Source organism: Solea solea, chromosome 21 (assembly GCF_958295425.1).
Source record: "Solea solea chromosome 21, fSolSol10.1, whole genome shotgun sequence".
In the NCBI taxonomy this organism is placed as follows: Eukaryota; Metazoa; Chordata; class Actinopteri; order Pleuronectiformes; family Soleidae; genus Solea; species Solea solea.
Genome location: NC_081154.1, coordinates 13636258 through 13664227, shown reverse-complemented (window position 1 = coordinate 13664227; position 27970 = coordinate 13636258). Strand labels below are relative to the sequence as shown.

At 41.0% G+C, this 27970-nt stretch overlaps 1 protein-coding gene and 1 long non-coding RNA gene across 3 annotated transcripts in view; one reads left to right on the top strand and one right to left on the bottom strand.

Moving 5' to 3' along the window:
* Window positions 1–27970, top strand: part of LOC131448982 (uncharacterized) — an 82522-nt gene that overhangs the window by 2388 nt on the left and 52164 nt on the right. For both annotated transcript variants that reach the window (XR_009234244.1, XR_009234243.1), the window contains exon 2: window positions 24161–24212. This is a non-coding gene — a long non-coding RNA (uncharacterized LOC131448982). The remainder of the gene's footprint in view (window positions 1–24160; window positions 24213–27970) is intronic.
* Window positions 18905–22075, bottom strand: LOC131448981 (zinc finger protein 503-like). The gene is made up of 2 exons (XM_058621835.1): window positions 21452–22075; window positions 18905–20894 (listed from the first exon to the last, which is right to left on the bottom strand). Exons 1-2 carry the CDS (start codon window positions 21704–21706, stop codon window positions 19461–19463), a joined length of 1689 nt encoding a protein of 562 aa, XP_058477818.1. The 5' UTR covers window positions 21707–22075; the 3' UTR covers window positions 18905–19460.

Sequence of the window (27970 nt, the reverse complement as noted above, 5' to 3'; positions counted from 1 at the left end):
TTGTGATCAAGTCACTAAATATTCTTGTACTTGTGCTGTCCTCACTCGAGTGTGTAGATCCTCATCATGGTAATATGCCTGCTTTCTGCACTCTCATTTAGCTAATAAAATGCACAGACCTAAATGATTCATGGCAACCATTTACATAATTCATAATTAAATCATAACGCGATGGCTTGGAATTTATTAATAGTGAAAAAGCATGTGCTGCCATCGTGATATACTAATTAATATCTTCAGTTATCATTGGCACATTGCTCACTGGGCTGCGATCTGGTTAAGGGGCAGGAATAATGCAATGCAACAGCAAATTATCTGTGCATTTATGTGGGAATGTCTGGGAGTGATGGCCACAATATGCATTTGCCTTAAGAACTTAATGGAGGAATCTGTTTTATCAGAGATGTCACATGCTCTTGCTAATCATTCTGAATGCTGTAAAGATGAGGGCTAATGCATTTGCTCCTTTAGCTTCAGCTTCTACGGCTGCAGGGTGTCTCTGATCACACTGTGCACTTTTCCCACAGTCCACAAAAACATATGCCTCACACACTCACAATTACACACGGTATCTGGAGACAAAGTCAATTACACTGTGAACAACAATGCTAATAAATCAGATTTGTTTTGATTAATCACAAATTAAGTAATTTGCTCTTTCACAAATTGTTAAATTTATTATTTTTCTTTGTATATTTACATCAGTGCTTGAGAAAAGTAGTGATTTAAATTGGCCACTTTTGTGCCAGTGTGTCCTTTTTTTCATTATTTTTCTAATGTTTAATTTAAAAATCATATAATTTGAGGGGGACGTTCTTGTAAATGTCCATTAAATGTCTTGCAATCATGGGAAGTTTTGGTTTTATTTGTACCCGGAGATGTGAGGTTACTATGAATATTACACACTTGTGTATATTTACAGTATATTAATACAAATGATTATTGTACACAAAATAGATACAAATACAAAGGATGAAATATACATAACAAGCAGGTCAAATGTTTACAGTATCAGAAATAACTCCAAATAAAAATAAACCTACATACAAACTGTCCCTCAAAGTGCTAGATGATGTGAATTCTATTTTGTTAATCTCTCTTATTGACTAACTGTAAAAGGTCAACAGTAACATCTTCTGGCAAATATTCTTTATAATCTACAGAATTCTAAGAGAACAGGTTTCTTTATAACCAAAGAAATTGTCCTGATAAAACAATATAATGCTACACAGAATAAAATTTAAGAGATGAATAACTTTGAATTTGAGCCAATCAACCACCCCTTTCCCTATGATTCCACATTTGAAAATAAATGACAGACTTATAGTGAAAGAAATGGCACAAGTAGTTTACATTGCAGCTTTATATCATTATATCATCATAACAATAGAATGCCTCTGTTCTTTGGGGGAAAAAAAGAGGTTGATTTGACTTCATGAAGATATCCCACTTCTTTCAAAAACACACGGGTCAGGCTAATGAACTCGTGTCACCAAGCACCTTTCCCCTTCTCTTATTAGCTCAATGTGGTCTTAGTTTCAACAGTTAATTCAGAGCTGAACATGCACTAACTCTCCCCACCAGTGGACAAACAAAAGGGGCCTCTTCACTAATGGTCCCCGAGGCTTCACCACTATCTATTGATCTGCTGTCACCCAATTTCTCTGTGACTTATGCCCTGCTTAATTCCTATTACTGTGCACACTGAAGCCTTATCAGGGAGAACAATAGGCTTGTTGTCACTGAGGGCAAAAATATGAGCAGACCTGTGACAGTGTGAGCGCAAACTCATGACTTCAGCTGCCACAGACCTCTCTGTGACCTCCACGCTCATGTAGGCCCGTTTGAAGCCGAGCGTCAGAATACTAAACTTAGTCCGGATCGTTTGCAGATGAATCAGAAAATTGGATCTCCCCGGTTTCATAAAAACGAGCCCCAAAAAAACAGGGCCAGCTTCGTGGCCATAAAACTGTCTCCATGATATGTCTCCAGCGCTGATGATTCTCCGTTTCTGCATGCCCCCTCTCCAGCTCCTCCACCCACTAGCTGCTATCTCTTCCTTTCAATTACGTGTTTCTCTGCTCTTTTAGACAAAGAGTAATAAAGCTATAAATTGTGTATGCAGCAGAAGGTATGGACATTCTGTCTCTGAACTGCTGTTCAGACGACCATAAACCACCCACAAAGTCAAAGATAAGGATTTACAGTTATTTAACATCATCCTTGTCCCCTAAATCACACTGATAAGAGAATTAAGTGATGGCTATAGGTTCTTTGTCCTCTAGCTATTGATTTTTTTAACAGAGAGGACCAGTGCAATGTTTTTATTGAGCATCCTATTTGCTTGAAGCTTAAGAGTGAAAATGGAGCTATTTGGATTCATTTTATTGAACTGCAGGACCTGCATTCTGAATTAATTTATCTGATACTGAGCCCTTTCCTTGTTTAATTTCCACCCACAGTGGAAATGTTTTTGAGCGCACTGCCAAAAAACACAGCTGAGACGTTGCTAATGGAAATCCTCAGTATTGGAGTCCGAATGTTTGCCAAACAGAACTAAAGCTAAATACACACACACTATATGTATGTATATGTGTGTGTGCATGTATATACATATATATGTGTGTAGGACAATTCAGCCTTTGTACCATTTAGGCACAAGTACAATGAGTATGTTGAAATTAACCAGTCTAAAAGGGAATGATTCTCCTGTTTTTGCCTCTCTATAGACAAAACACATGACTTGATTTTCAGCAAGACATTCCTCTGTAATAGTAATTGGTATTAATACCAATACCAGAAGCAGCAACTACTCTTGCTTGTTAAAGCCGCCATTGTCTCACCAACCCTGGAGTATATGTCCCTTTTACCACGTAATGTCCCAGTTTGAACAAAGTCGTGTTAAGCGCAGTGGAAGTTAGTCACTCGTTTCAGCATGAAAACACTGATGTCAGTGCCTTCCAGTCAGTGAAGCTGTGGCCACTCACATTTAATGATTCAGTTGCTTGTTTAGCTCCGAGTTCACGACCCCGGAGCTATGATAAATGTCAAGCGCAACAATATCCCGCTAACTAGACACGCCACTGCCAACCAATCATCTTGTTATTGACTGGAGAAGCATAAGGTGCTGTAATGTGACTCTAATGCTGCGTTACAGTATCTGTGTAACCATGTGGACTAGTGATTCACTCTGGATCTGCAGGCTGTGAGCGTCTCTGTCAGTTTGTACTGTGAATGGCATAGCAGGAATTAGAGCAGAGGTCTGATTAAGTGTCAGTGCTGTCATAATTGGGGAAAAATCTGAATGGATGAACAGTTATTCAATTAGTAATACGCTACAGGTTCTGAAAAAGGTTTCTCCCCTTCCCCAACCCTTTAAGGCTGACATACCCCCACAGAGCTATTTAGTGGCTGCATTTCTTTATTTATTTTTTTAATCATATTGATGTTTCGTTGTAAAAACTATTCAATCCCAGTGTTTTAAGAAAGAGCAATGAGGTCAATGAGGCTTAGCTGGCTCAAGTGCATGTTTTTCTTTTTGTCTCTTCCAAATTGTCCAGAGATTATCCAAAATACACATGACTATGTGGTCCTACAGAACCATTTGTTCGGGTTGCCTGGTGGCCTTTTGTGGTTGTAAAACTTTAAAGTGATGCAGCAGAGCAAGGCAGAGATAAGTGAGCCACCAAAAGCTGTTTTCTGGCACTTCCCCTATTTGATTCAGCCAGAAAGTCCTCCATGTCCATGAATGAAAACAATATATAGTGAGCTAAAACCATACTGTAGTTCATGTGTACAGTTCTCATGTTGTTTAGTCTTTTCTGAAGCAATTTCATGTTTGAATCCAATATTTTAAATTATTTTTAATTGCAGTTTTTACTCCAGTCATCTGCCATCTTCCTCTCCTTTATTATGACCTCAGTGTGTTCAGTTTAGCCAGTTAATTGTGTAACATCAGTGAGCAGGAAAAGATCGAGTTACACCAATATCTCTGTTTGTGCTGTCTGTCATTAACCTATGTTCTTCTCGAAGATCCCACTCTGCCACAGCTGTTAACTTGTTTCAGAAAGGACCTTGTTGTCGTTGTTGTTCTTTCAAATCACACACAAATAAAGTGGTGACACGAAGGTCTGAGTTGTTGGTTAACTTGTCATGGATAACTGAAGTGTAAGGTGTGAGAAATTACAAGGGTAGATTTCCTGTGAAACTAAAGATCAGGGCGGATCCACCCAGCTCTGGGATGGGAGGTATTTATGATGGTTTGAAGCTGCAGGCTGGGTGGGATGGCTTCACTCTGTCACGCTGCTACCATATATCAATCCCACAGAGAGCTAAAGGGCTACCTCTCTATGTATAACCCAGCTGGGTTCTATTTTGGCAGATCTTTCCATTTTGTGCACAGACCTCCCAGTTTGCTGGTCTCGCTATAATGCTGCCGAAGAGGCGTTAAGCAGGTGGCAATATCGCGACGACGCTGACAGTAATCCTCGCTCTGTCATTAATATATGCATCTTTAAAACAGCTTTTTTACAGAGGAGAAAATCATTAAAAAACATGTGTAGTATAAAGAGTATGATGCAATATCTTGACAAAAAAGGGTCCCTGTTCAGTTTGCATCATATTTACACACAGGACACACTTGTCTAGTTGAAGCTGTTTAATTGACTGATTTGTTGGCAATACAAGTGAGAGGAGCAGCAGTAAACCCAGAAGGTACTTTAGAAGTCTGCAGGCTGTAAACATGCATGTTAACAGTCGTGGAAAAAATGCTGTTATATATGTATACAGTATATTTACATACTGTATACATAAACTGTTATTTGACAAGAAAATATTGCGGGTCATATTTAATCTTATTTAATCTTATATACTTCAGGTTGACAAACAGCTACAGTTAAGCTGTGTCTCAATTCAGGTGCTGCCTTTTTGTCCATGTGCCCAGTAAAGACGTCCGTCCTACACTGGCCACGTTGATAGTGGAGGCTGAACTGGTCTACAGGGGATTTCCCAATTACATTACTGCTGTTGTATTGCAACAGAGCTGCAGCTGAACACGGAACAAATCAATATCATATGCAGCAGTTTTAAGGCCATCTATTATTTTAACATTTACTGTTGTTACTACACATGAAGACCGGGTATTTATTTGTAAATGCACAGCCGAGTCGCCTTGCTGGGACACAGTCGGCTTTCAGATGGACTCTCAGAAGACGGAGGGTACCCTTGATTGAGACATTTTTTTATTAGTTTTCTTAATAATGTTATTAAACAGTAAACAAACTGAGCTTTTTCTTGGTAGCCTTTCAAATGCCTGTCATTATTTCTTTTCATGATAGACTTCATGACAATATATTATAAAATAAGAGAAACTGATTACCAGAAGACATAACTCACCTATCTCCTATATCCATCAAAAACCACATATATACGTATATACAGGGGATCATCTCAATATCAGTCCACAAAGACTGTGGCCACTGGAGGCGCTGTCCACCCTCTCATTAGTAAACTGTGGGAACAAAAGGCACAGAGAGGAGTCCAAAAGCCACATAAATGCAGCTGAGCGGGAATTACACTCAAATGTAAAACTCCCAAATAAATGAGATTGGAAAACTCTCTAGGGCGTCTTCTAAACTTTGCTGTTGTCATCAATCAAGAATATTGCCACACAAGTCCATACAGGACTCGGACAAACTGCTTCTTTAAGCATTTCTCCGGGAGGCATAAAAGTGTATTTATGGCCACCACAGGCAGGTGTAAAGGAAGATTGGCAAACATGAAAATAAAGTCCTCTCCCGGGTGCCATCGAGCCGAGCTTGGCTGTGTTAAATCATAGATGGAAAGAACAACAGTCTGGTGGGACAAAGCACTGCTGTGGGCCCGCATTTTACATCCTCTCCAAAGCCCATTATTGGAGTCAATGTTTTGTCTTCATACCTGTTTTCAGCTCTGTAATGAACTTCATACGTCTTATTCGGCCCAGTTTAACGTAAACTACATTTTTTATTGTATATTACCCAGTGCCAAGATTTAAGGCTGCAGAAGATCCTGTTTCTGCACTTAGCTGATGTGGGATTGATTTCCTTTACAAATATATGAATCACCGAGGTCATTACTGAGCCAGACTCTTTCATTAAATTGAGCTATATCTCCTGCTTCAACACAGGGCCTTCTGAGAGCCCTTCACTAAGAATACACTGTGCCTCCATGGGCTAATGCAGAACATTGACCCTCTGTGATAACTTAGTGATGCCTTTTAATAATTCAGATGGATGTGGGGCGGGAATGTAAACATACTTACAAATGGCTCACGTAGATAAATGGAGAAGCAAGAAAAAATTTAAGTGAGTCATATTATGATTGGCATGATTAGACAACTCTAAATATAACGACACACCAGTGTACTCGTATATATGCCAGTTTCTACCTCTTATGCTTTCCAAAACCTTTTTAATTGGATGGTTTCACATGGATCGCGCGCACACACACACACACACACACACACAGAGGGAGAGAAAGAGAGAGGCAGTATTGACTTTTCAAATAAAAAGACATTAATGTAGATAACGGCCATTTTGAATCCTCATTAGTCACCAGTAATCTAGAAACATGGGCGATATATTAGGAGCAGTGTTCGCGGCTAGTCATTAAAGGAGAAATAAAAGACAAAATAAATCCAATCCTGGAATGCCTGCGATTAATCATGTGGGCCACCGCTGGCTGGCTGGCTGCTTAACAGTTTTATTGACTCATTTATGCTGCTTTCCCTGATAATCCATTTATTCTGAATAATGTCTCCCTTCATGCTCAAAGTGCTGTGTTCAGGTGATACTGCTATAAAACTGTATTTTTTTCCCCCTTTGGTCCCTACCCCCTAGACAAATATATATTACAGTGATTATGTGTAATAGCTGACAGGAGAAAGGCCACAATTGCACATTATTCAGGGAAGCTTTTAATGAAAGTGTTAATTAAGTATATTTTCAATTATTCCTTAAGGGGATCACAAACTCCGATCGTATCATGAATAATTTACTGCTGAGTATCTAATTAGAGCAATTTTAATGTCATTTTTGCAGCAGAGCTAAAGAGCTCTAAACAAGAGCAGCAGCATATGCACAAACGTTCACCTGTGTCCCAGAAAAGGCACAGAGGAATGCACACATGTCATGTGGGACAATAGAGCAAAAGTAATGATTTTCCTGTGATTAACATGGGCATCACCACATGCGGCCACTGTGAAGCATGAGTCCTCTGTACAAACTCTTTAAAGCACTCTATAAATCTGTTATTCTTATTATTATTATCATCATTGTTATTGTTATTGTTATTATTATCATTGTTATTGTTATTATTATTATTGTTATTATTGTCATTATTATTATTGTTGTTGTTGTTGTTGTTGTTGTTGTTGTTGTTGTTGTTGTTATTATTATTAGATACAGCAGTTTGGGGCAGCTGTACATCTGCAACTTTGGTCCAATCTGATCCTGCACCACCATCATCATCTACCATTAAAAGATCCCAGTCATTGTCTAGGTGCATGGGGTTGTCAGACATCTATCAGTTGAGTAACAGTTGAAATTAACTACCATAAGCATTAAATACCTGAGCAATGTCTTAAGTCAATATTAGGCTCCAACTCTAAGGCCTTGAATGGAAGTGACAGTAAGCCTACTTGTCACTTGATTTAAAAAGTCAGTAAACATTTTTCTGATTAAACATCTCAGTCACTGGTTTTGCTGGTGTTGTCTGATTTCTGATCTGATTTGAGAAAAAAAAATCCAAATTGCCTGAAATTTAAATATAACCTGAGTAAGCACGTTTTCGTGCATTAAAGCTGGAAAAGTAACAAGCAACTGCTGAAAAAGTTTTCAACATAGACGGCATGACTAAAAGTTTAAGCTTTGCCCCAAACCACATTACATTCAGTTTTCCTATAATCACAATTTACAGTTAATCCTAGTATTTATTTGCTGTAATATTATGCAGGTAAAACTTGTAAAGAGACACATCTGCAGGGAAAATGACTCCATCTGTGCAATTAATGTATAAAAAAAAGTTTATAGTTTGTTCTAGTTCGTACTGATTTATTCTTGACTTGATCTTAGTACAGCAACTGCATATTACCAGAGGTGGCGCCAGTAAGGCAGAAGTTTTTCATGCTTATATTCCCACACAATATAAAAGGAAATATAAATAACGATAGTTAATAATAGTTACTAAGAAAATGGCAATAACCTGTCTCTGTAATGAGGACTGAATGCTCAGTCCAACATTCTTCACATTTCTTCCATAGTTCACAAAAAATAACATGGCTGGAAAATTAATTTACAGCAGAGGGAAAGAAAGATCAGGATAATCCCTGTAAAATAGAAGTATTCACAGCTGCTGCTCTTCAAGCAACTCGTGAGTGGTCCATTTCCGTTTGCCATTAGCAGATATGTGGTTGTATATGTATGTGTAGTAATGAGGATTCTAAGTGTTCTTAGCAGTGTCTCTGGAGACTCTCTCACAAGGTCCTTACTAAAAGCCAGAAGCCTATCAAGTATCCCACACAGCACAAGTCCTAGCACCTGACGACATGGTTCTGCAGGGAGTTTCTGCTGTCACAATAAATCACCCGCAGACAGGATACAGTGTAATCACGCCGGTGTCCCGTTTCACTCCGCCTCTGTCAAATACTTCTGCAAGACGGAAGCCGCACATATAGTGGCACACACCACCGCAAGTGCACATGTAGCTATCCCCACCATGCTTGATGGTTGACTTGAGAGGAATAATCCATTGGAGATAACATACATAAGAACTGTTGTTGATGGTGTGTGTGTGTGTGTGTGTGTGTGTGCTGCACACAATGATGTACTGTGCTGCGAGGAGCTTTCTCTTGCTCTGATAGCAGATGTTAGACATGAGATGCGTGTGAAGGGGAACTAATCTGAGAGGGTCTGTTTTATATCTTCACATGTAGCTCATACCTTTGTGCTGAGGCGTTAAAGACGTGTGATGATGTTTGAAAACAAAGTGTTCTACTCTGTAACCGTACGAATCCTATCCTTCAAAACCAAAGTAAACTGAGATGCTTGAACTTTCAGAGCGGGGGCTCGTGCTGTGCTCATATCAGAGCCCTCTTCCCTCTATAAAGATGAATCATAATGTCTAATTCTCACAAATTACCCAAACATTATGTAGCTCTCTCATTTCCAACACTGTTTAATCTGTGTCTGGAGTATTCACTGTCACTTCATGTTGCAAACACTCCTCTCACTCTGGCACTTCATTGTCTTTTGATGGGCCATAAAAGGCTCAGTTTGATGGATGATAACTCGGGGCATCTCTCTTTGTTGTGGGATGTGACGACTGAGTGCATGTGAGATGTGAGGAGAAGACGCGGTGTGAATGGAAGATGTCATCAGTGTCTCGCGCTGACACCGAGGCCCAAAGCACGCGCTTTGATCTCTGTAAATTATTCCAAAGCAAACACAAATAAAGGATTCCAGTGTTTTATAGTTTTCAGGGAGAAAGTTGAACTGCTTTGTGAGCATGTTCCAAGAGGTCTCTCGCTAAGAGAGAAAGAATGTGTTTCTAGAAGTAGCAAGTACCTGCTGAATGATCAGGGATTTTTAAAAAAATAGTTTACAGGTTAACTAATTGGTAAAGGTGTTTTTTGAGCATGCTCCAGCTGCTACCTTAATGCAAACCGTGATTTATTAAAACAGAAGACAGCTCATGTCATTGCCGTCTGATCCTTTCAAATAAATACTGAGCTCTGCATAGGTCCTGGACTTCCTGCTGACCCTACAACATCTGCTCAGGCACTTACTACTTAATATATTAGCTGTGAGGACAGGGCAGGTGTTTACAGCTGGAGCCAGAGAACATGAGAAACAGATTGCCTCTGGTTCATGCAGCTGAATGAGAATGAGTCACCCCCTGCTTCTCTGCTAAAGGGAAAACACAAATAATGTTGTCAAATGAAGGGCAGGTGGGAACGTTTCAAAGGTCTGCTTGATGGAAAAGTAGAAATGTAATTGACTGCAGCTTGCATAAGGAATCTATCATTAGATGAAGTTTCCTGAGATATGTATGTACAGTATATGTACATAAATCACTTTTAGTAAAAGCAAACGTTGCAGTAGTAACTGCTTTGCAGCCACTGTGCGACTCCACGTGTCCAAAAGAAGTCCTTTGTGTAGTTTCTTTGATGTTTGCAGCTGAGCATAATGTGTGTCATGACCTCTTTATTGCAGATTTAAAAAAAGGAACGTTTTAAAGGCCATAATTGTGATGGTACTTCGGGACATGTGCAAACATTTACCAGATCTAAGCTTACTTATAAGGATTTAAATGTGGAATATGTAAGAAATGTATTATATTAAGAGAAAACATGTATCACCAGAGATCGACAAAACATGTCAAATTGAAATTCGCTGATAACAATGCTGCTGTTATTGGTGTTTTAGGCTGTTGTGTCACCCATCACCAACTGCCCAATAATGCAGCGCATAGCCCTTAAGGGATGTGAGGCTGCATTTAGAAATACTGACAAATACATGAAATAAAAAGCCCCAGTACACCTTTACAAGATGTCTCAACCAGAGGAAAAGAAAAAAACAAGTGTCTGCAGTGGTGATGAATTAAAACACTGATGTATGAACGTGGAGAGGATGTTGACAACAGTTTACAATTAACCAAATAGGTTCAGTGTTTATAAAAATTGAAAATAAACACATAGTGGAACAGTGATGTATGTGGATGTGTTGCTACATGAGCGTCTTTGCATCTCTTTTCTGTATTTAATTAAAATCTTGCAACCATGCACCTGTAGTGTTTTCAGTTGGGATTGCAGTAACCTTTTTAAATGCTAAAGGTCACTGTTGTACATATTTTACATATATCAACTTATATAAGCTGAGTCATTGGGCTCCACAACACATGCTTTTGTGTGAGACGGGCTGTGATTACATTTTACTTAACAGCTGTTTCGTTTTGTCCCTGATGTTTTCATTTGTGATCTTTTATAGAGTCAGTATAAATGTTTTATTATATTGTAAAAAGTTTGTGAAACATTGGTCATGTTGTTTGAGTTTCTTTTCTTCAGGGTCGCTCTGCTCTTTTGGGTACAGCATATTATTTTTCCACAGACACAGTGAATCGGTTCAAAGTGGAATAATTCTGTGATAGATGGTTTATAATTTGGAGGAACTAACTATGTTGAACAGTTGTGTTGCGACAGCCTGGCTGAACTGTTTTGTGCCTTAAGCGATGACTTTACTTAAAAGTAAATATATTAATAAGCTACACTGTTGCACTCGGTATTATGTCCCTTCATTAAGATGAAAATTGTGCTTTGTTATAACTCAGTCTCACATACGGTCCAATGTCCTGCTGCTGAAAACACCCACTAGTGCACTAAATCTGCTGTTAGCACTTCTCAACAAATGCACCATTTACTGTAGCATTTTGTAAAAACTACACTTCCCTGCTGTTTTGGAAAATTAAATTAGCTTAAAAAAAGAAAAAGAAAGTATATGCTCTTGGCCAATTTGTTTCCTGATTTATGTCTTCAGCTTAGACACCAAGGGACCTGGACCAAAGTACCACAAAATTAGACTGAGAAATCCACTGTTTGTTTGTTTTATTTTACTGCCTTTTGTAGATGATTAGAAAAATAACTTTTATCCTTTGAGTTCAATGGAAAAATAGCCCACTGATACAAGTCATTTAAATAAAAGTTGGTGCAGAGTTTGGGCCAAATAAAAATTTTTTTCTTGTGGATGTAGACATTAAAAAACATTTTTCAACTTTGCCAGATCCCATTTGCTTCCTCTTGACTACTCACTTCAATGTAAGAAAACCTTGAATGTGTGGATACTGCAAATTTCACAAATTAATATATAAAATGTCTAGTTTGAGAAACCATGTTCATAGCTGAGAGTGACTCACCTGCGTTGGTGGTGCACTGAAACCACAGTTCACTTTTCCTGTCAGCTGAATATTTTTTTTTTAATGATATCAAAGAGTTGACAACTGTCATTTATATTCTTGAACAATGTAAATCCACCCCCCCCCCACCCCCCACACACACACATTTTGTCCCTTGTACCTTTTTCTTTCATAAAATCCCAGCTTTATGTTATACACCGCAATCTTCAACCATCTGGTTTTCATTTCCTGTGAGCTTCAAGATGGTAGTAGAGTTTTACAAAAAAGGAGACTCGTTTGAACCGGGGGCTAATGTAGTCAGGATGGAATCTGTCACTCAGTCTATTGCATGCTGATGACTAAGGGCAGTTTCAGCTGTAAGCAGTCCATGATTTATGGACACTGAGTGAACTCTTGTAAGCAAACGCCAACTAAGAGTTCACAGCAGCAACTGGGCCCTTTTCTTGGCCGCAGCTTGCCTGCATTTTCTTTCCATTCATGCCAAAGTATTTCGCACGGCAATTAGCTCCATCCTCATTTAGGTCTGCAGTCCCACAGGGTTAGCGAAGCCATTTATCATCCTCAGGGCTTGGAGCTCCGCGGCTCGGTCTCAGGTAGTTTCTGTAAACAGTCGTCGGGCTCGGCTCCTTCCATTTCACCAAATGAGACGGAGATACAGTAGTTTTGAGGTCCCGCCATTCATCCATCCATCCATCTGTTGGATGCTTTGCTTTTTCTCTACAGGTGTGAACGCGAAAGGGAAATGTCGTTTCACATGGCTCATTTGTCATGTGGTAACTACATAGTTGGAGTGAAAAGAGTGATGACAACATGGCCCCTTGCTTATATGCAGAGGGTCAACTGCTTTAGATTTGCAGGGTATACTGCGGGCAAGACGACAGAATATTGTGAACAAAGCTAATGAGGAGTGCACTCAAAAGAACGAGCACGAGAGTTATTATTTTTCAACATTATTGATATTATGTTTTTAATAGTGGAAAAGTTATAGCGCTTTTTAATAGCAGACTTGACATTTACTACATGTTTGCATGGATACAGCTGTGAGATACTGTTTGTAACCTTGTTAGCTATACTTTAAAGAACAATCGATGTTTTATGTGTTGACTTCTATTAAAGTTAAAGTTTTGGCTCCGCGACAAATGTTTCTATAGCTTCCAAATGCCTGTGGGGCATCATTAAAACACATACTTGAGCAGGCCGGGTCATAAACATATGTTGGATACATTTTTGTGGTCTTTGCCGAAATGTCTTCAGATGTAGCCAGGAAAATAATTGAACTTCAGTATGCGCATTTTTCTATTTTCCCATCAATCCTCGGAGAGTCATTACTTTACAAAGAGCCCGCCAACTGATTCCGAATCCATCATTTGTTGAAGCGATATTTTGTGGTCTCTGTTGTTACTATGTCTTTATCAATCAGAATTAAGGGATTAGATGAAGCTCTTTGGGTTTTTTTCCCCCCCTTCTTCACTAGAGTGGCACTGCGGTACAGGCCCAGGGGTTACAGCGAGTACGAGAAGGGACTAATTGTCAAGGTTATGTCTCTGCGGATGATTGATGCGAGGCCAGGCTGTTTTTGTCAGCCTGTCAGGTGGCTGGAATGTTTAATGTTCTCATTATTGGTTGCTCTGTTGTGTATATTTCTCTGTCAGCACCGCTGAGCCATCTGAACTGCCAGAGCACTTCAAAGGCCTGCAGGTCATCCGTCTTCCCCCTGACGCCCTGAATGTTCAGGCTCAGCTGAGTGCTGGTGATTTGTTATGACTTGAGAGCCAGCTGACAGACAGGTCTCTTATAAAAAAACATGCACCCATTTCCCTTTTGTCGTGCGGTGAAAGCATCGCTGCTCCTGTAATGTGGTGGGGCGGCGGTGGGGGGGCAGTGACACAACTGTCACAGCAGGCTGGCACCTGACAGTTGTGTCGTCTCACTAATTTGCAGACAGGATGACTTGGGCTATTTTGTCTTCTTTTTGCCTGTGGATTTTGGTTGTGGTGTCACAGACTCTCACGGGTCACCATGTGTTAGGAAGCGCCAAAGGGCACAAAGCTGAAAAGGGATCACTATATTAGGGTACATTTTCATATTCATCATTGGTGTGTGCCATGTGATGGCACTGAGCAAAGAGCATCATGGGAAGAATGCTGAAGGCTAGAACAAAAGAGAGAGAGAGGTGAGATTCTTAAGACAAGAGCAGGGAAAACAGAATCCAAATCTCAATTCTTTTCCCAGGCCTTTTACAAGATTGATTGTTTTCTGCTGATCTAATTTTGGAATGTACCAAAACAGTCCATTTGTCTTAAAGAAAAATGATGTGCCACATGGTGCAGATGGAATTTTTTTTTTAGAACAGAAAAAAGATTAAAGAGAAACTGTGCACTTCAGCCCTAATCACGAGCTGTAGATTACTGTGCCGGTTTAAGCAGATGGCAGACTCGATTCTGCAGGCCCTCCTGTATATTAATGAACAGCAGTCTGTTATATTTGACTTAGGTAAGTGAAATGTCCATCACCTGTAATGGTGTGCCAGCTGGCATAACGCATTTCATACCACTTTGGGTCTACGTGGCATTTTTCATTTGCAGCTTTCTTGCAGGAATATGTTTGTTCCCTGCTCGTCTCTGTCACTGTTCTGGGTGTGAACGGGTAAATACGAGCCTTTTTTTCACTAGGAAGAAAATGTCTTCAAGTTGTGTCCTCAGCTAATTTCCTCTCATAGGTCAAGGCAATAATTCTGGCAGTAAAACTGTCGCGCTGGGCGAAGCCCACAAGTTCGATAGTAACTTGATTAAGTTCGCCTGTCGACATGACTGCAAACACGGCAATACAGTATGTTAACAAACCTAATAATAGGAAAGGGGAGATAAATTGGAGGGGATGGCTGCACATTTTCTGGCCAGTAGTGCGTCTGCTGCAACGAAGCACTGACCTTAAGGACCATGTGTGGCTGTGGTCCATCAATTGTTAGCGTTAATGTTTTGCTTGTCTTCCTACACTGCTGGTGTAAAATGCTTTTGTTTATGACCGTGTCGGATTTCACATCTGATCTGGCTTACAGCTCAGTGAGAATGTTTCCATGCACATTTTGCCGTTTAATTGGACGACTGCCCTTGTCCAAGTATACAAGCTCTTGCAGGGGGACTTTTATTTATTGAATAAAGTGTGTCCACCTCTGCGCTTCCGGTTCTGCTGGTGGCATTCTAAGTCTTCATACATCCACAAACTTTAATTTATACTATTCTATAAGCTGACAGCATCAAGTCGGTCTCCTCATCAGTCCAGTTTGAATTCCACCATGTTTTTATCGCTGTTGTTGTCTGTGTACCAACTTCTTCTATTGTTTCCAGGTGCGGGGTGGGAACTCAGACAAGCTTGGGTTCGCATCATCTGACTGTGTTAGTCCAATTTTGAGAAATTAAATTCCATATCATTACATTGTAACAAGTTCAACATGTATTTTAAAAGTTCGGACTTAGTTGGACAAACACAAAAACATATATTTTTTTAATGTCGTGTAAATGTAGTGAGTGTGTTTCAGGCTAGAAACTGATTGTCTTTGTCTCAAACTGTCAGTCTGATGGTGCTGCAGAAAACTTTAAGAGGCAATGAACACATGTTTGCCAGCCCAAGCCCCCAGAAACCCCATCCATGAATACGCCAAGCCTAATTTTAAACCAACAGTGGGGGAAACTTTGGCTACGTTTCCTTACCAGAGAGCACGAACGGTGGGGAAGCACAATGCCAGTGTGTCATACTTTTAAACACTGTTAAATTAAAGGCTGTTTACTGTTCCCGGAGGCCATTCATCTTACTCAACGATAGTCTGGTTCTTGCAAATTTGTCAGTAAGAGCTTCCACATGCCAAGACCAGGAGGGGAAAATGTTGGGGTTATCAGAGGAGGGTTTTCATAGCTTGTCTCTTCAGTCAGCCTGTAGTTAATTAGCCACCTCCACACAATAAGGCCATAAGTCATTAATCACTTGGACCCGAGCAGAAGTCGACTCGCTGTGAGCAAGACGTTTGGAGACAAAAAGTTTGCTGGCTATGACAGAACTCAGAATGGCCCCTGTCAGTGGTGTGTAAATTACAGGGCATGTTGAGTGCCGAAAGACAAGGGCCCACTGTTTAGCTCACTGTTGCTCTTTCCTTTTGCTTTGTGTGTTGACAGATTCTCTTAGAGGGAAAAATTCCCCTTTTCTTTGTTTGTCATTGGCTGGCCCGTAACTCCAAAATACTTTGTTCTGAGTATACAACACACACACACAGACTCACAAACACGTTATTCATATAAAGATAATCTCTCTGTACTAAGTTAATTTCTTTCCTTTTATGACGCCTCACTCGCATTAATAAAAGAAGACAAACTTCAAAGGTCAGCAGCTCAGGAGAACCCAGCTTAAACTCTGTATTCATGCCGTTTACTTTGCTTGTCAAAGGGAGGAAATGATGGAGTGATGATAAATACTGGGCTTGTTTGGAGAAGCAAAAGCCTTTCTCCTGCAAAAATAAACCAATGTGTTTCTCAGCCTGATGGAAGACACACTTCTCAGTTGATTGAACATGCGAAAGGTCATCAGTTTTTTTCCCCTCGTGCTTCTGTAAACAGAGATCTGCTTGCTCCAAAAGCACTGAAGAGGGTTTATTCAAAGCGGCAAAAGTTTATGTAAGGGCAGGGGAAATTCCGTCATTAGACCATTAATACGGCTGACAAAATGGTGTTAAATTCATTATGTGGAATAATAATAACCTGCTCGACATATGTGTTTAATACGTTCATTTGGTTTTGGTGGAGCGACAGTGTCCAGTGACCTTCAACCATAACATACCACAGACAGTGGAACACGTGACGCACAGCTGTGCAGAAGTGACCGTTTTCAACATCAACGTTTGTCGGTGTTGCGTCACGCTGTGCCGACGTGTTTCCACCCTCAGGTGAAAAGCGGCGTCTTGCTCATGCCGCACTTCAAAGCGGCGCAGGTGAGGTAATGCCTGTGATTCAATATGGAGTCACAAAGCCCGTCCCGTGTCTCATCTTCCGACAGTGTTTTATATTTAAACATGTGGGAAAGATATCTTCTGTCAAAGCAAGAGGAGATTGATGGACTTCAGCTTGGTGGGATAGATGTATGTATGTGAAGCCCACTCATCCAGTTAATGTCATGAACACAGATGTAAAGTAATTACCCCATGATGCAGCATCTGCCTCTGAGGACCTTTAGACATTAATTATCTTTTAATGATAAAAAAGATTGCTCCGCTTGTCACCTATTGTCAACTATGATGTAATTGATACAGTAGAATACAGCATTAAAAATAATTTTAACACGGAAACTGCAATAGTTTTTATACACTCTACAGTGTTATTTACATTTGGTGCATTAGCATTAGATACTGATTTGCATATATACAGCTGTAAAGTTATGTTTATGTGAAGCTATAATGACAAAACTGTTTTTAATAACTTAAGAACTTAACTTAAGAGACACTTCTGTACACAACCTCATGTTGTATACACATTAAAGGATGTGTTTTTGTTTGCTAAATAAAATATTATTGTGCATTAACTTAATTATAATTTATTTTATGAAGTACTATGAGAACATAGGTGCGTCCATGATGCCTTCACTTACAATTTGTTCACATATAAACATTATGTACTAACGCTACTAGATAATTAAATATTATACTAGATATTTTTATCATAGCTGATTAGTCCCATTTGGGATCTTGTTTTGTCCGGTTTATTCCCAGGTCTCCCTTCATTTTAATAACACATTTTAAAAAGCTCGATCATATCCTCAGTATTTAAAAATTAGTAATTATGTACTAAAAAATTCCAGCACTGTAGTGACTGACTCCACGTCCATCCCTGAATTCAAAATGATGCGTCACGTGAGAATGTGAATTTAAATTTGCTCTTATTCTGACTGGATCGACTGTTTCTACAGTAAACAATGTGAGACTCACATGTCATGAGAGTGTGGGAAATAATGGTCACATATCTTCATTCAGTTTGTCCACGTCACATTATTGTGCTGTTTGAAAATGGAATTAAAAAAAAGTGTCACATATGGTCCACGCTGGCTTCATGGCTGGGTAGTTGCAGTGCTGAATTGTGGGTTAAGGGCTTTATTACCATCTATCACTGAGCTATGTTTAGGACTCATTTACATGAGGAATGAGTGGATTTGATGAGTATGACATCTGACCATTAATGATGGTGATTTTATTGCAGGAGAACAGCCTGATTTGCAGACGATGGATAATGACACTGTTGGCATGATTTAGTCGATTTGTTTTTAAGTGCTGATTAAACAGTGAGGCCTCGCTTTATTTCACGCTCCCTGCTCCACGGCTTCATCACAGCATTCACAAAAGCCGTGGAAACGTCCCACATCTGGTGTCATCGTAAATCTTTGTTTAGCCAGATCTCCCCCCCATGATATTAGGAGCTCGTTTATCTTCGTTAATGAAGCAATAATCCACGACCTCGTCATTGAGAAGATTCAGTGGGTTCTGAGCCAGTGAGAGAAAACACACACACACACACACACACACACACACACACACACTTACAGCAGCAAGACTTATATGTGGTTGTAGCTTTTTGTCACTAAAACTATAATATACAAGCTTTCAGAAGCCTATGTTGTGTGATTAGACCTTTGCTAAATCCAGCCTCAGTCATATGAGCTGAGGTTATAAATAAAATAAATGGTTTAGATTTTACCATGACTGTCCACAATAACATTAAATTAATCAGTTATGTGTTCATGTTTCCCAGAACCTCAAACCAAATATGAATTATTTTAAACCAGTAATAAACTGTACAATATATTTAATTTCAAAATACACACATCTTTTAATTCTACAGTCTTATTGCAAGTCGACCTATACATTCCAAAGCAAAATTAAAAAAAGAAAAGAAAAATTAGTAATAAAAGCCTTTTGACCAGATCTGAATTGACTGTTTTAATCAGGGAAAATTGTAATTATGATTTTTTTTTTCCTTCTTTAAATTAAAAAGTGTAAATGCAGGAGCTTTCTGGGACATCGAGGCTCACCACTTCACCAACAAATGAATGACATGTCAGAAGAAGCTGCTCTGATTGATTTTCCACGTCCATCACTTTGTCAGATCACTCATCAGAAGCAGCCCGCTACGACCCTTTAGTCTGAGTGAATTAGAATAAAAAAAACATTTAACACTAACAATCGCTTCAGCATCACCATCATCAACCAAAGGTAAATAAAAATGTAAACAGAGGCATTTTGTAAATACACAGCAGCAACCATAACCCAACACTTTCTTCACTGTGTAAAAAAAAATAATGCACACTGAGGCTTTTCAAAGTTATATTATAATAATTATTTTTTTATTTTAGTCACGCTTGAAGCTATCGCAAATAAATACAGTGATCCTCATGTGGATCCAGTCCCTGCATGAAGTACAATATAAAACTCAACGGACCTAAATTTCCTTTTTATAAATGTGGGCTATAATTCTTTGTTTCTACTGGTATCCTAAGGCCGAGGCTGTGGTCAGTCTCTGTCCATACAAGGCGTAGGGGGAGTAATAGGCCCCGGTGGCTGCAGGCACCGGCACCGGGGCGCCTGGAGCGGGCAGAGGGCTCTTTGAATACGGGTGATAGCGGCTGCTCAGTCCGAGATGATGGTGTGGGCCCCTGAGGGTCAGCGTGCCGGGGCTGCCCGGGCTGCCACTGGGAGGCATATGCATGTGACAGGCCATGGCAGCGGCGGCAGCGGCGTTGGCCAGAGAGGATGAGCCCGGATACCCAGATATCAACTTCTCCGTGCCCGCAAAGGCTGTGTGAGTCCGCAAGTGGCTGAGCAGTTCCTCTGAGGAGGAGAAGCGCTTATCGCATGGTCCGTTAGCAGACACCCAGTTACACACGTGCGGGAGGGGGTCATTGGGGAGCATAAAGCCGTAAGGATACAGGGGGTGTCCGCTGAAGGAAGGGGCCGAGGGGTGCACGCTGTGCAGCGGGTGTGCGGAGTACATGAGCGGGTATCCAGCTTTGAGCGCGGAGGCAGCCGCAGCGGCGGCCGCAGAGTCATGTGCGGCGTTGGCGCTGGACGCACCAGACAAATGGCTTGAGCAGTGGTAGCTCAGGCAGTAGGGGTCTCTACACAGACTGGCAGACATGAGAGTCGGTGGGGACGCGCCAGCTAAAGGACTAGTCCCCGCTTTACTGCAACCCATCGAGTTGGCAGCAGCGAATTGTGCGCTCAACAGCTGGCTGCTGGATTTGCTGGGGTCAAGTGTCATTCCATGAGGGAGGAAGGGCTGCGGGTAACCCGCATATGCACCCGCTAAACTTCCAGGGTAAGAAATACCAGCAGGTGGCAGGGGGAAAACTGTGTGACCGGGCTTATAGGGGGAAACAGGGGCCACCAGTCCAGATGCGAGGACGGAGGAGGAGGAGGTTACAGATATTGAGTCTGATGTAACAGTTTTGGATCCAGATGTGCTCTCCTGGTGCTGTCCGCCATCAGAGGTAATCCCACTTATCCTATGGCTGCCATTACTCTCAGTCGTGCTGCTTTTATTGCTATCAGACTCCTTTTTCTCCTCCTTGTCTCCCGATTTGCCTTCAGACGGCAGAGGAGACACTGAGGTGACGGAGCAGGGGCTGCCTGTCCTGGGGGTGAACGGCTGGCAGGTGGCGCTAGGTACTCGGAAACTGTTTTTATCTCCATTGTGGCTGCTGCTCGAGTCCTTCTTCTCTGCGGATTTGGAGTATGGTTTGAAGCTCGATTTGTCCTCGGCTCCGATGTCGCTGATTTTCAGCGGCCCGGATTTGGTCTCCTTGTCACTAGATCCATTTGAGGCCACGGAGGAGAGTTTGGAGGACGGAGGGTCCGGTTTGCCAATCTGAGAGCACGTCTGTGCCAAAAGAGCCAGCGGACTCTTCTTGGCATCCAGCTGTGAAAAGGAAAACAAGAAAATTAATTAAAAAAAATAACAAAACAAGAAAGACACTTGAAGTTATAATAGGCTATTCTATATATTGCTGCCCCAGTATTGTGTATAAACTCATCTCGAATTAAAAACTCAAAAGAAAAAAGAAAAAAGAAACTGAGTATAGGAGGCTCAGCGCGCACGCAGCGTATTTGAGTGCGATTCAACACAAGACTTTAAATCACAACATCTCAAACATCGTGGGCAGACATTTACTGAAAATGGAATTGATATTTAAAGACGGTCCAAATTTTACTCCCATGCAGTTCACAATTTTAATGCTGAGGTGAAAACATCAACAGAATTTGAGAAGTCGAACACGAAATCTAGTCAGAACAATTAGAATAAGAATGTTTCTGGCCATTTCGAATGATCTGAACAAAACATTCAGTTAACAACCAAAATGTATTCACAAAATGAATCAAAAGATAAGATGTGGTGTCCGGTGTGGAAAACACTACAGCGAAACGATGCCCGCGCTGTGCGTAAAAGCTTTTCACAGAAATCGCCGCGGTTCTTACCTCGATGGGACTGACAGGAGTGGACGGTAAAGGCTGGAGGTATTCCGGGTGTAAAATGTGTCCTGCCCGAGCCGTCAACATTTTCAAAACCTTGATGGGAAGACGACTGGCTTGTCGAGAAGGGTCTGCGGGAGAGACAGAGTTGTGGACGGAGAGCTGGCTGATCTTCACTGCGCCCCTTTCTCCCGAGGAGCCGCGCTGCCAAGCTGTATTCGTGCTATTTCTCAGGAAAGAGACCGTGGGCGATGTGATCATGACCCAATTCTCCTGCAAATGGCTGAGAAACGCATGTGTAGAGTTTCAAAAGAGGCCAAAAACACTCGGAACGTCTAAGCCTTTAGCAGCAGATACAAGAAACAGCGTTAAATCCCCACAAAAAAATACACGCGCAGTGTGTGTGAGCAGAATCCGTGGCGTTTGAGTCACAGCCGCAGTGCTGCTGCTTCTTCTCCTTCCTCGGCGTCTCTCACTGTGGGGTTGCGGGTCCGAGAGCGCACTCTGTTTACGTGGGTTGTGGACAGGAGGGATCACTCCGCCTCCTCACGAGCAGCGTCTGAATTAGTCCGCGGATGACAGCACTTTTGCCGCCTCCCAATCGAAAAGAGATCCCGATGTGATCGGGAGGGGCTGAGTGAATGTGACGTTTCCTCCTTTCACTGTACGGGCGTCTACTTCACGTCGCACCCGCTCTTTTAATCACGGATTTCCAGTCTGCGTCCTTGTGCGTAATTGGTGCGCCACCCGTGCGTCCTGTGTGGTTTGGGGTGCAGGTGGACGAATAACAAACCGTCTTTATGTAAAATGAGCACAGATACACTTTTAATTCACACACATTTTAACATCACCTCCTAATTCTAATTTAGTTGAGCCCCCAAATGTCTTGGCCTTGCAACAAACCTGCAGTGGTCACAGTCTTTTCACCACATGTGATGATACCCTTTGGCTCAGAAACAAGAAGAAATAAGCAAGTGCTGGCTTTTCTGGTCACATGTTTCACAGATATCCATCGCCTTGTTCACATTTGCTGCCACTCTCTCCTCTCAATCACGCAGCCTGTCTCCTGTCACTTCCCTGTCCTGATCTGTCAGTTGTCTGCACATTTTTTTTTGCCTCTTCTCAGTCAGATTCAGGTCAACTGCTGCAAAGTGAATCAATGAGAAGTGGAGAGAGGAGAAGTAATGTGTCTCTCCCTCTCACTCCATCATGATTTAGGCCATTTATAGTCTGCCTCTTCTGGTGCAAACTATTAATTGTTTAATTGTGGATAAGCAGGGATTTTGTTCTTATGTGCCTTTATTCTGTCACAGACAAATCCTCTATGCACTAGTTGTTTTTTGTTTTGCAGACCTAAAACATCCCTCCACATTTCCGCCACGTTGAAGCAAAAAAAAAAAAAATCCTTATTTTTATTCCAAGAGCGCTTAAAACCCCTCTCGTGGCTGCCATTAATCATTAAAGCTTCCACATTTCTTCCCATCCAAATAGACCCACTTATCTTATTACTCAATAGCCTATAAATGACTTGCTGATCAGGCGAAAGTTAAACATATGCAAGTGTTTTTTGATTGATAACAGGGGTGCTGTTTTCGGCAACGGCTGTCAGGCTCTGACACTGCGCGCTGAGTTATTAGGGCAGAGAAGGGCGACCATAAATTTCGAGCGTCAGGCAAAAACTCCTTTATTGTGGACGTGATGGATGGCTCGCCGCGGCAGACACCAAATTCTCGGCTTTATCCGTAAATGGCTGCACATTTCTTCTTCTTTCTCTTTTTTCTTTCGTCGCCGTAATTCATTACTTTTAAAACAGAATGCTTGAAATGTCCCGCAAGTAATATGAATCACCCAGAGTCGGTTCAAATCCAGCAGTTTACAAGCAGGACTGTGTTTTTCTTCAAGTCTGTGATTATACAGAAATCAAGCATCAACCTCAATAATCTATTCAGAATATTTTCATCAGGTGATTATCTCATGTTGTTGCTTTAAATAAAACACCCCCCCACACACACATCCTCAAACTTTTAAATAGCAAAGGATAATGGAATAGAAGCAAAAATTTCTCTTTCAAATTAAATAAATTTTACATTTGTATTCATAAAATGTAATAATGTGTTCATTAGACACACTTTCAGCACTGACCTTTAAAAGCTATATTTTACTTTCTGTAATTTTGCTGCCTGTTGTTAACCGTCCTTATCTCCACCCTTGTCCTTGGACAAAGAAAACAAAGAGAAATGATCCATATAGTCTTAACTATTAACTGATTTCAGCTTTTATTTTTATACACCTCCTTAAAAGAACAAAGACATTATTATTTTTTTATTTTTATAAATTTTGAATTAACTTTGTGTTGATGAGCTTGTCCTCCGGCACATTTTAACTCCTACTTTATTATTTAAATTTTTTTTTATTGTGTTGCTCAACTGGGAATAAACAAAATCACGTAACAACATGTAAGAAGTAGTGTTGTGTTTGTCTGTGTTAAAGTCAACTTCACAAGTTATCATTGTAGTTGGTTCTACTGTGAAAATGCTGGCAATTAAAGTCACAATGGCAAGAGTTGCTTTTCTTGCTGCATATGTATACTGCAATAGTGTTTGTCACTGTAGACCCATGGTTAATCTGCGCTACATGCTTGATTAGACGATCATAAGTGACCTTATGATGGAGCGTAAAAGTGATATTTTTGTGGAATCTTCTTTTCTTTACCAGTCACACTGGAGGTTGCAGGCAGCCCGAGGACATTTCTCCAAGCAGCATGAAGGTAAGTCACTGCTACAGTCTTATTATTCTCTTCTCTTATGGGCTTGCGCATGTACATGAACAGCAACAACCACACAAAGGACTTGTATATGAAACTAATCCAAAAACACAAACTCAGGTGCAAGAGTCCTTGACGTATAGCTTTCAAAAAAAAAGAAAAAAGGGGAAAGAAAAAAAAAAGGATATGGTCGATAAATGCGACATTATAATGTCGAGCAAATGGAATAAGAAATTCCCCTGACATGACATGAAAATTCACCTTGTGGCAGCCAGTGCGGGGCGCGCCACATCAGCAGCCAGACAGGCCGACTGGAGCTGACAGGTAAAAAGGGGAGATGATGGTTAGAAGGTGCTATTGTTTCATGCCTCTTTCTTGACCTGTCAGGTCTGGGCACTGAGGCCTGGATCGAGGACCTCCTTGACACATGAAAACAGCCTTAAAAGGCCGTTATCCAGACTATGGTGATTGCTCCTGTTTAATTGATTTGCTTTGCACTGAGGCCTGTCACATTAATAATGGTTAAGTACAGTCCCAGTGTGTCACACAGAGTGGTGCGTCTATCGGGAAATTAACAGCCTTAACTAACTGCTGTCTGTGAAGCAGGGAGAAATGTTGGATCATTTGATATGCAGCAGTTTTCGGCTAAAACTGTGATATTTATAATATTACAGCTCTCTGTTGATGTGCGGCAACTGCTTATTTTCTCCTTTTTGTCACTTATACAGTTTTGCACCCTGCTTTATATACTAAAACCTGCCACAGATCAACCTCTTTAATTTATTTTCTATATATGGCTATGCTGTAGTATGTTCTCTTCTCATTATGAGTAAAACAGAGAGCTACACTGACAAGTAAATGGCGTTGAGTGAATGAGACTCAGATTACACTCTCCACCACTTCACAGGAGCCTTTGACAGGTTGCAGTAGACATTAAGTCTCTGATATTTCCATGACTGACTGACAGTTTGAAATTGCTCCCATCACCTTGATAGCATGGTAATGCACCTTGCATGTGGACTGTCTGTAAAGTGCAGGAAATTAGACTCCGAGTTGGGAGACGCCTTTCAGGCAAATATGACAAGAAAATAGACTGCTTTTCTTCTTCTGCACCCGGAGAGGTAAAAAAAAATAAAATGTCCCACAGCAGCTGGCATAGAATAAGAGGTTAGAGGAGAATGTGTCAGGAAATATTACGGATATTGTGTGTTTAAGACAGGACATTTCAGATACTTAGAAGTCCTACTCATTCCCCTTGACTACACCCAGGATATTTTTCTCCCCCAGATCTGTGTCAAATACTGTAGCACTGACTTCATTTGCAAGAGCTCAACTCGAGGCTGACATGAAGAACTTGCACTATCTCGCCGGAAGTCAGACGACAGGCGCGCAGCATGACAGAGAGTGTTAGAAGAGTTGAGGTGCAGCCAAGACCATGGCAGTGAAGGGTATTTTTCACTGTGTCTCCTCAATTAGTGAAAGCTGGCCAGGAGTAGGAAGTAAAGCCTATGGAGATTATATGCTGTCGTCCACTTGCTATCAGGTAAGTGAGGATCCTGGCGGGCTGTAGTCATGCTGTAGAAAAGACTTAACTTCACCTACTCTCCCGGTTAACACTGGAACATGTGGCACAATTTATCCTGACAGCTGTCACATTACTGGTGGAGAACTTGAGTTGAAAACCTCAAGAAGCTCCTATAAGACTCACTGTACTGCACTTGTATGGCAGTAATAATGACATTTAAGTGACAGTGTGGTACAGTGTGTAAAATTTAGCAACATTTATTGGCGAAGTTGCATTTTGCAGCTGAATATCCCTCACTTCTCCCTTCCAAGCACGCAGGAGAACATTATGTAGCCTTCAGGTAGCATCAAAACTAAAACATTAATGTTGTCCATTGTGGCCTTCTGTATAAAACATGGTGGTCCGAAATGGCAGCCTTCCCAGAGCTGACCTATGGCCAAGAGGAGAGGAATTAGACTTGTTACTGAAAGGTTGTATGGTTGAAATCCCGGAGCAATCCTCCATTGGTCCTCAGGCACAGATAAGTGTTGCCCACTGCTGCTGTGCCCAGTTTTTAGTGTTTGTTTACAACTAGTGTGTAATATGGATGGTTTAAAGGCACAATGTCTAATTTCTGTTGTAAATATAAATGGCTCATTATTGGGCAATAAACAATTCAGACAATCACGTTATTGTTCACAAAATGACTGTACATGTGACTTTAGTTTCCTCATGTTAAATGATTCCCTTTATAAATTAATACGTTGTTTTCCATGTAATTGTGAAAAACATTTTCAAGAGCCCAGTGTGACATCTGAACATTTTTACAGTTTCAATTTTATGATAATATGAAGCAGCAAATCCTCACATTTGGGAAGCTGGCAACAGACACTTTGGCTTTTTTTTGTGCTTCATAAATCACATTAGCGAAACTGCTGATGATGATTCATTTTTTTCTGGCGAGCCACCATTCAATTAATCAGCTAATTATTTCAACCCTCTCTCTTGCTTGCTTTCTGGAAATGTTCACACGTTAAAAACACACCACACGCACTTGGTTTGTTTGTCTTTGTACAAGCAACACTCACCACCACATCTGTACACAAGCAGCAGTACACTAGCTGCTGATACTTCACATTTACTATTCGAGATTTAATTTATGGAGCCTAAGCCACGGGTGAAAACGTACAGGTAGCGTGTTATGACACAGGAAGCACTGTGCAGGTCGGGATAAATGTCTGTGATGGGCAGATTATTCAGACTAAAGTAGGCCTAAAGAATGATCTTGTCACATTTCACAGGCAGGATTAGGGATACACAGGAGGAGCGCTTCAGTCGGGAATTAGCGTCATGTGGTCGGTTGGAGATGAGCATGCAAGGTATTCAGCGAGACAGGCCTGGACACTTGCTGCTCCATTTGTCTACTTAGTGATCAAATACGGCGAGGATGGTTATTTCCCTGTCGTTTGTGGTTTACATGATGTGCATTCATCTCCAAGTTGAGAAACTGTGAGAATTTCAGAGATCAGAACACCCCATGGACATCAAGAACCAGGTTCATTTAGCTCCTTTCATCCATATATTACATGCCATTATACAACACATCAGATACAACACACCATGTGTAGCCCATAGCAGCACCTTCTATATTTGTGGCTTTGCATTTTAAATGGGAGGCAGTGCGAGTGTCTTCAGGCTATCAGAACGAGCTATTACTGTGGTGATTGAAGAGTGAGGGAACAAGTGAGCGAAAAGACAAAGTAGAAGAGGCCTGACAAATGAAATCAAACTTCATAAGACCTGCCAGTGGTGTCAGTTGTTATCCATATCTCAAGTGCATAATGGTACTGCAACGCAGCAGACTGCCTTCTCATCTGTCGGCTCAAATTCATCAGGTTCTCGACTGTTTCTTTTAAGTCACAAGTGTCAGAGTGAAGAGGAGTCTTAATTGACATGTGAGTGGCACAGACACGGGCCGCTGCCTTTATTTTGGTGCCAAGGAGGGTTGTGTTGTTTTGATGAGCTATTATTGGCAGAAGCCAGGAGCAGATAGCAGTCGGCCTGGAAATGGGAAGTGACATCAGACAGAAAGGAGCTTGTCATTGTCTTCAGGCGAGTTCAATCCTGCTGCAAGTTGGAGTGAGGAGCAGCCTGTTGAAATGTCACTCAGAAGATTTTCTTATCTTTTAAGAGGTGACATTTGGGTCGATTTGGTGAAATTTTATCTGAAATTATTTAGACATTTGGCAACCAGTTT

Excerpts from the sequence above, each read along its gene's own strand:
- LOC131448981 (XM_058621835.1), bottom strand. The coding sequence starts at position 21,706 with ATGATCACATCGCCCACGGTCTCTTTCCTGAGAAATAGCACGAATACA. Across the intron at positions 20,895-21,451 it reads CTCCTGTCAGTCCCATCGAG|CTGGATGCCAAGAAGAGTCC; the intron begins GTAAGAACCGCG and ends TCCTTTTCACAG.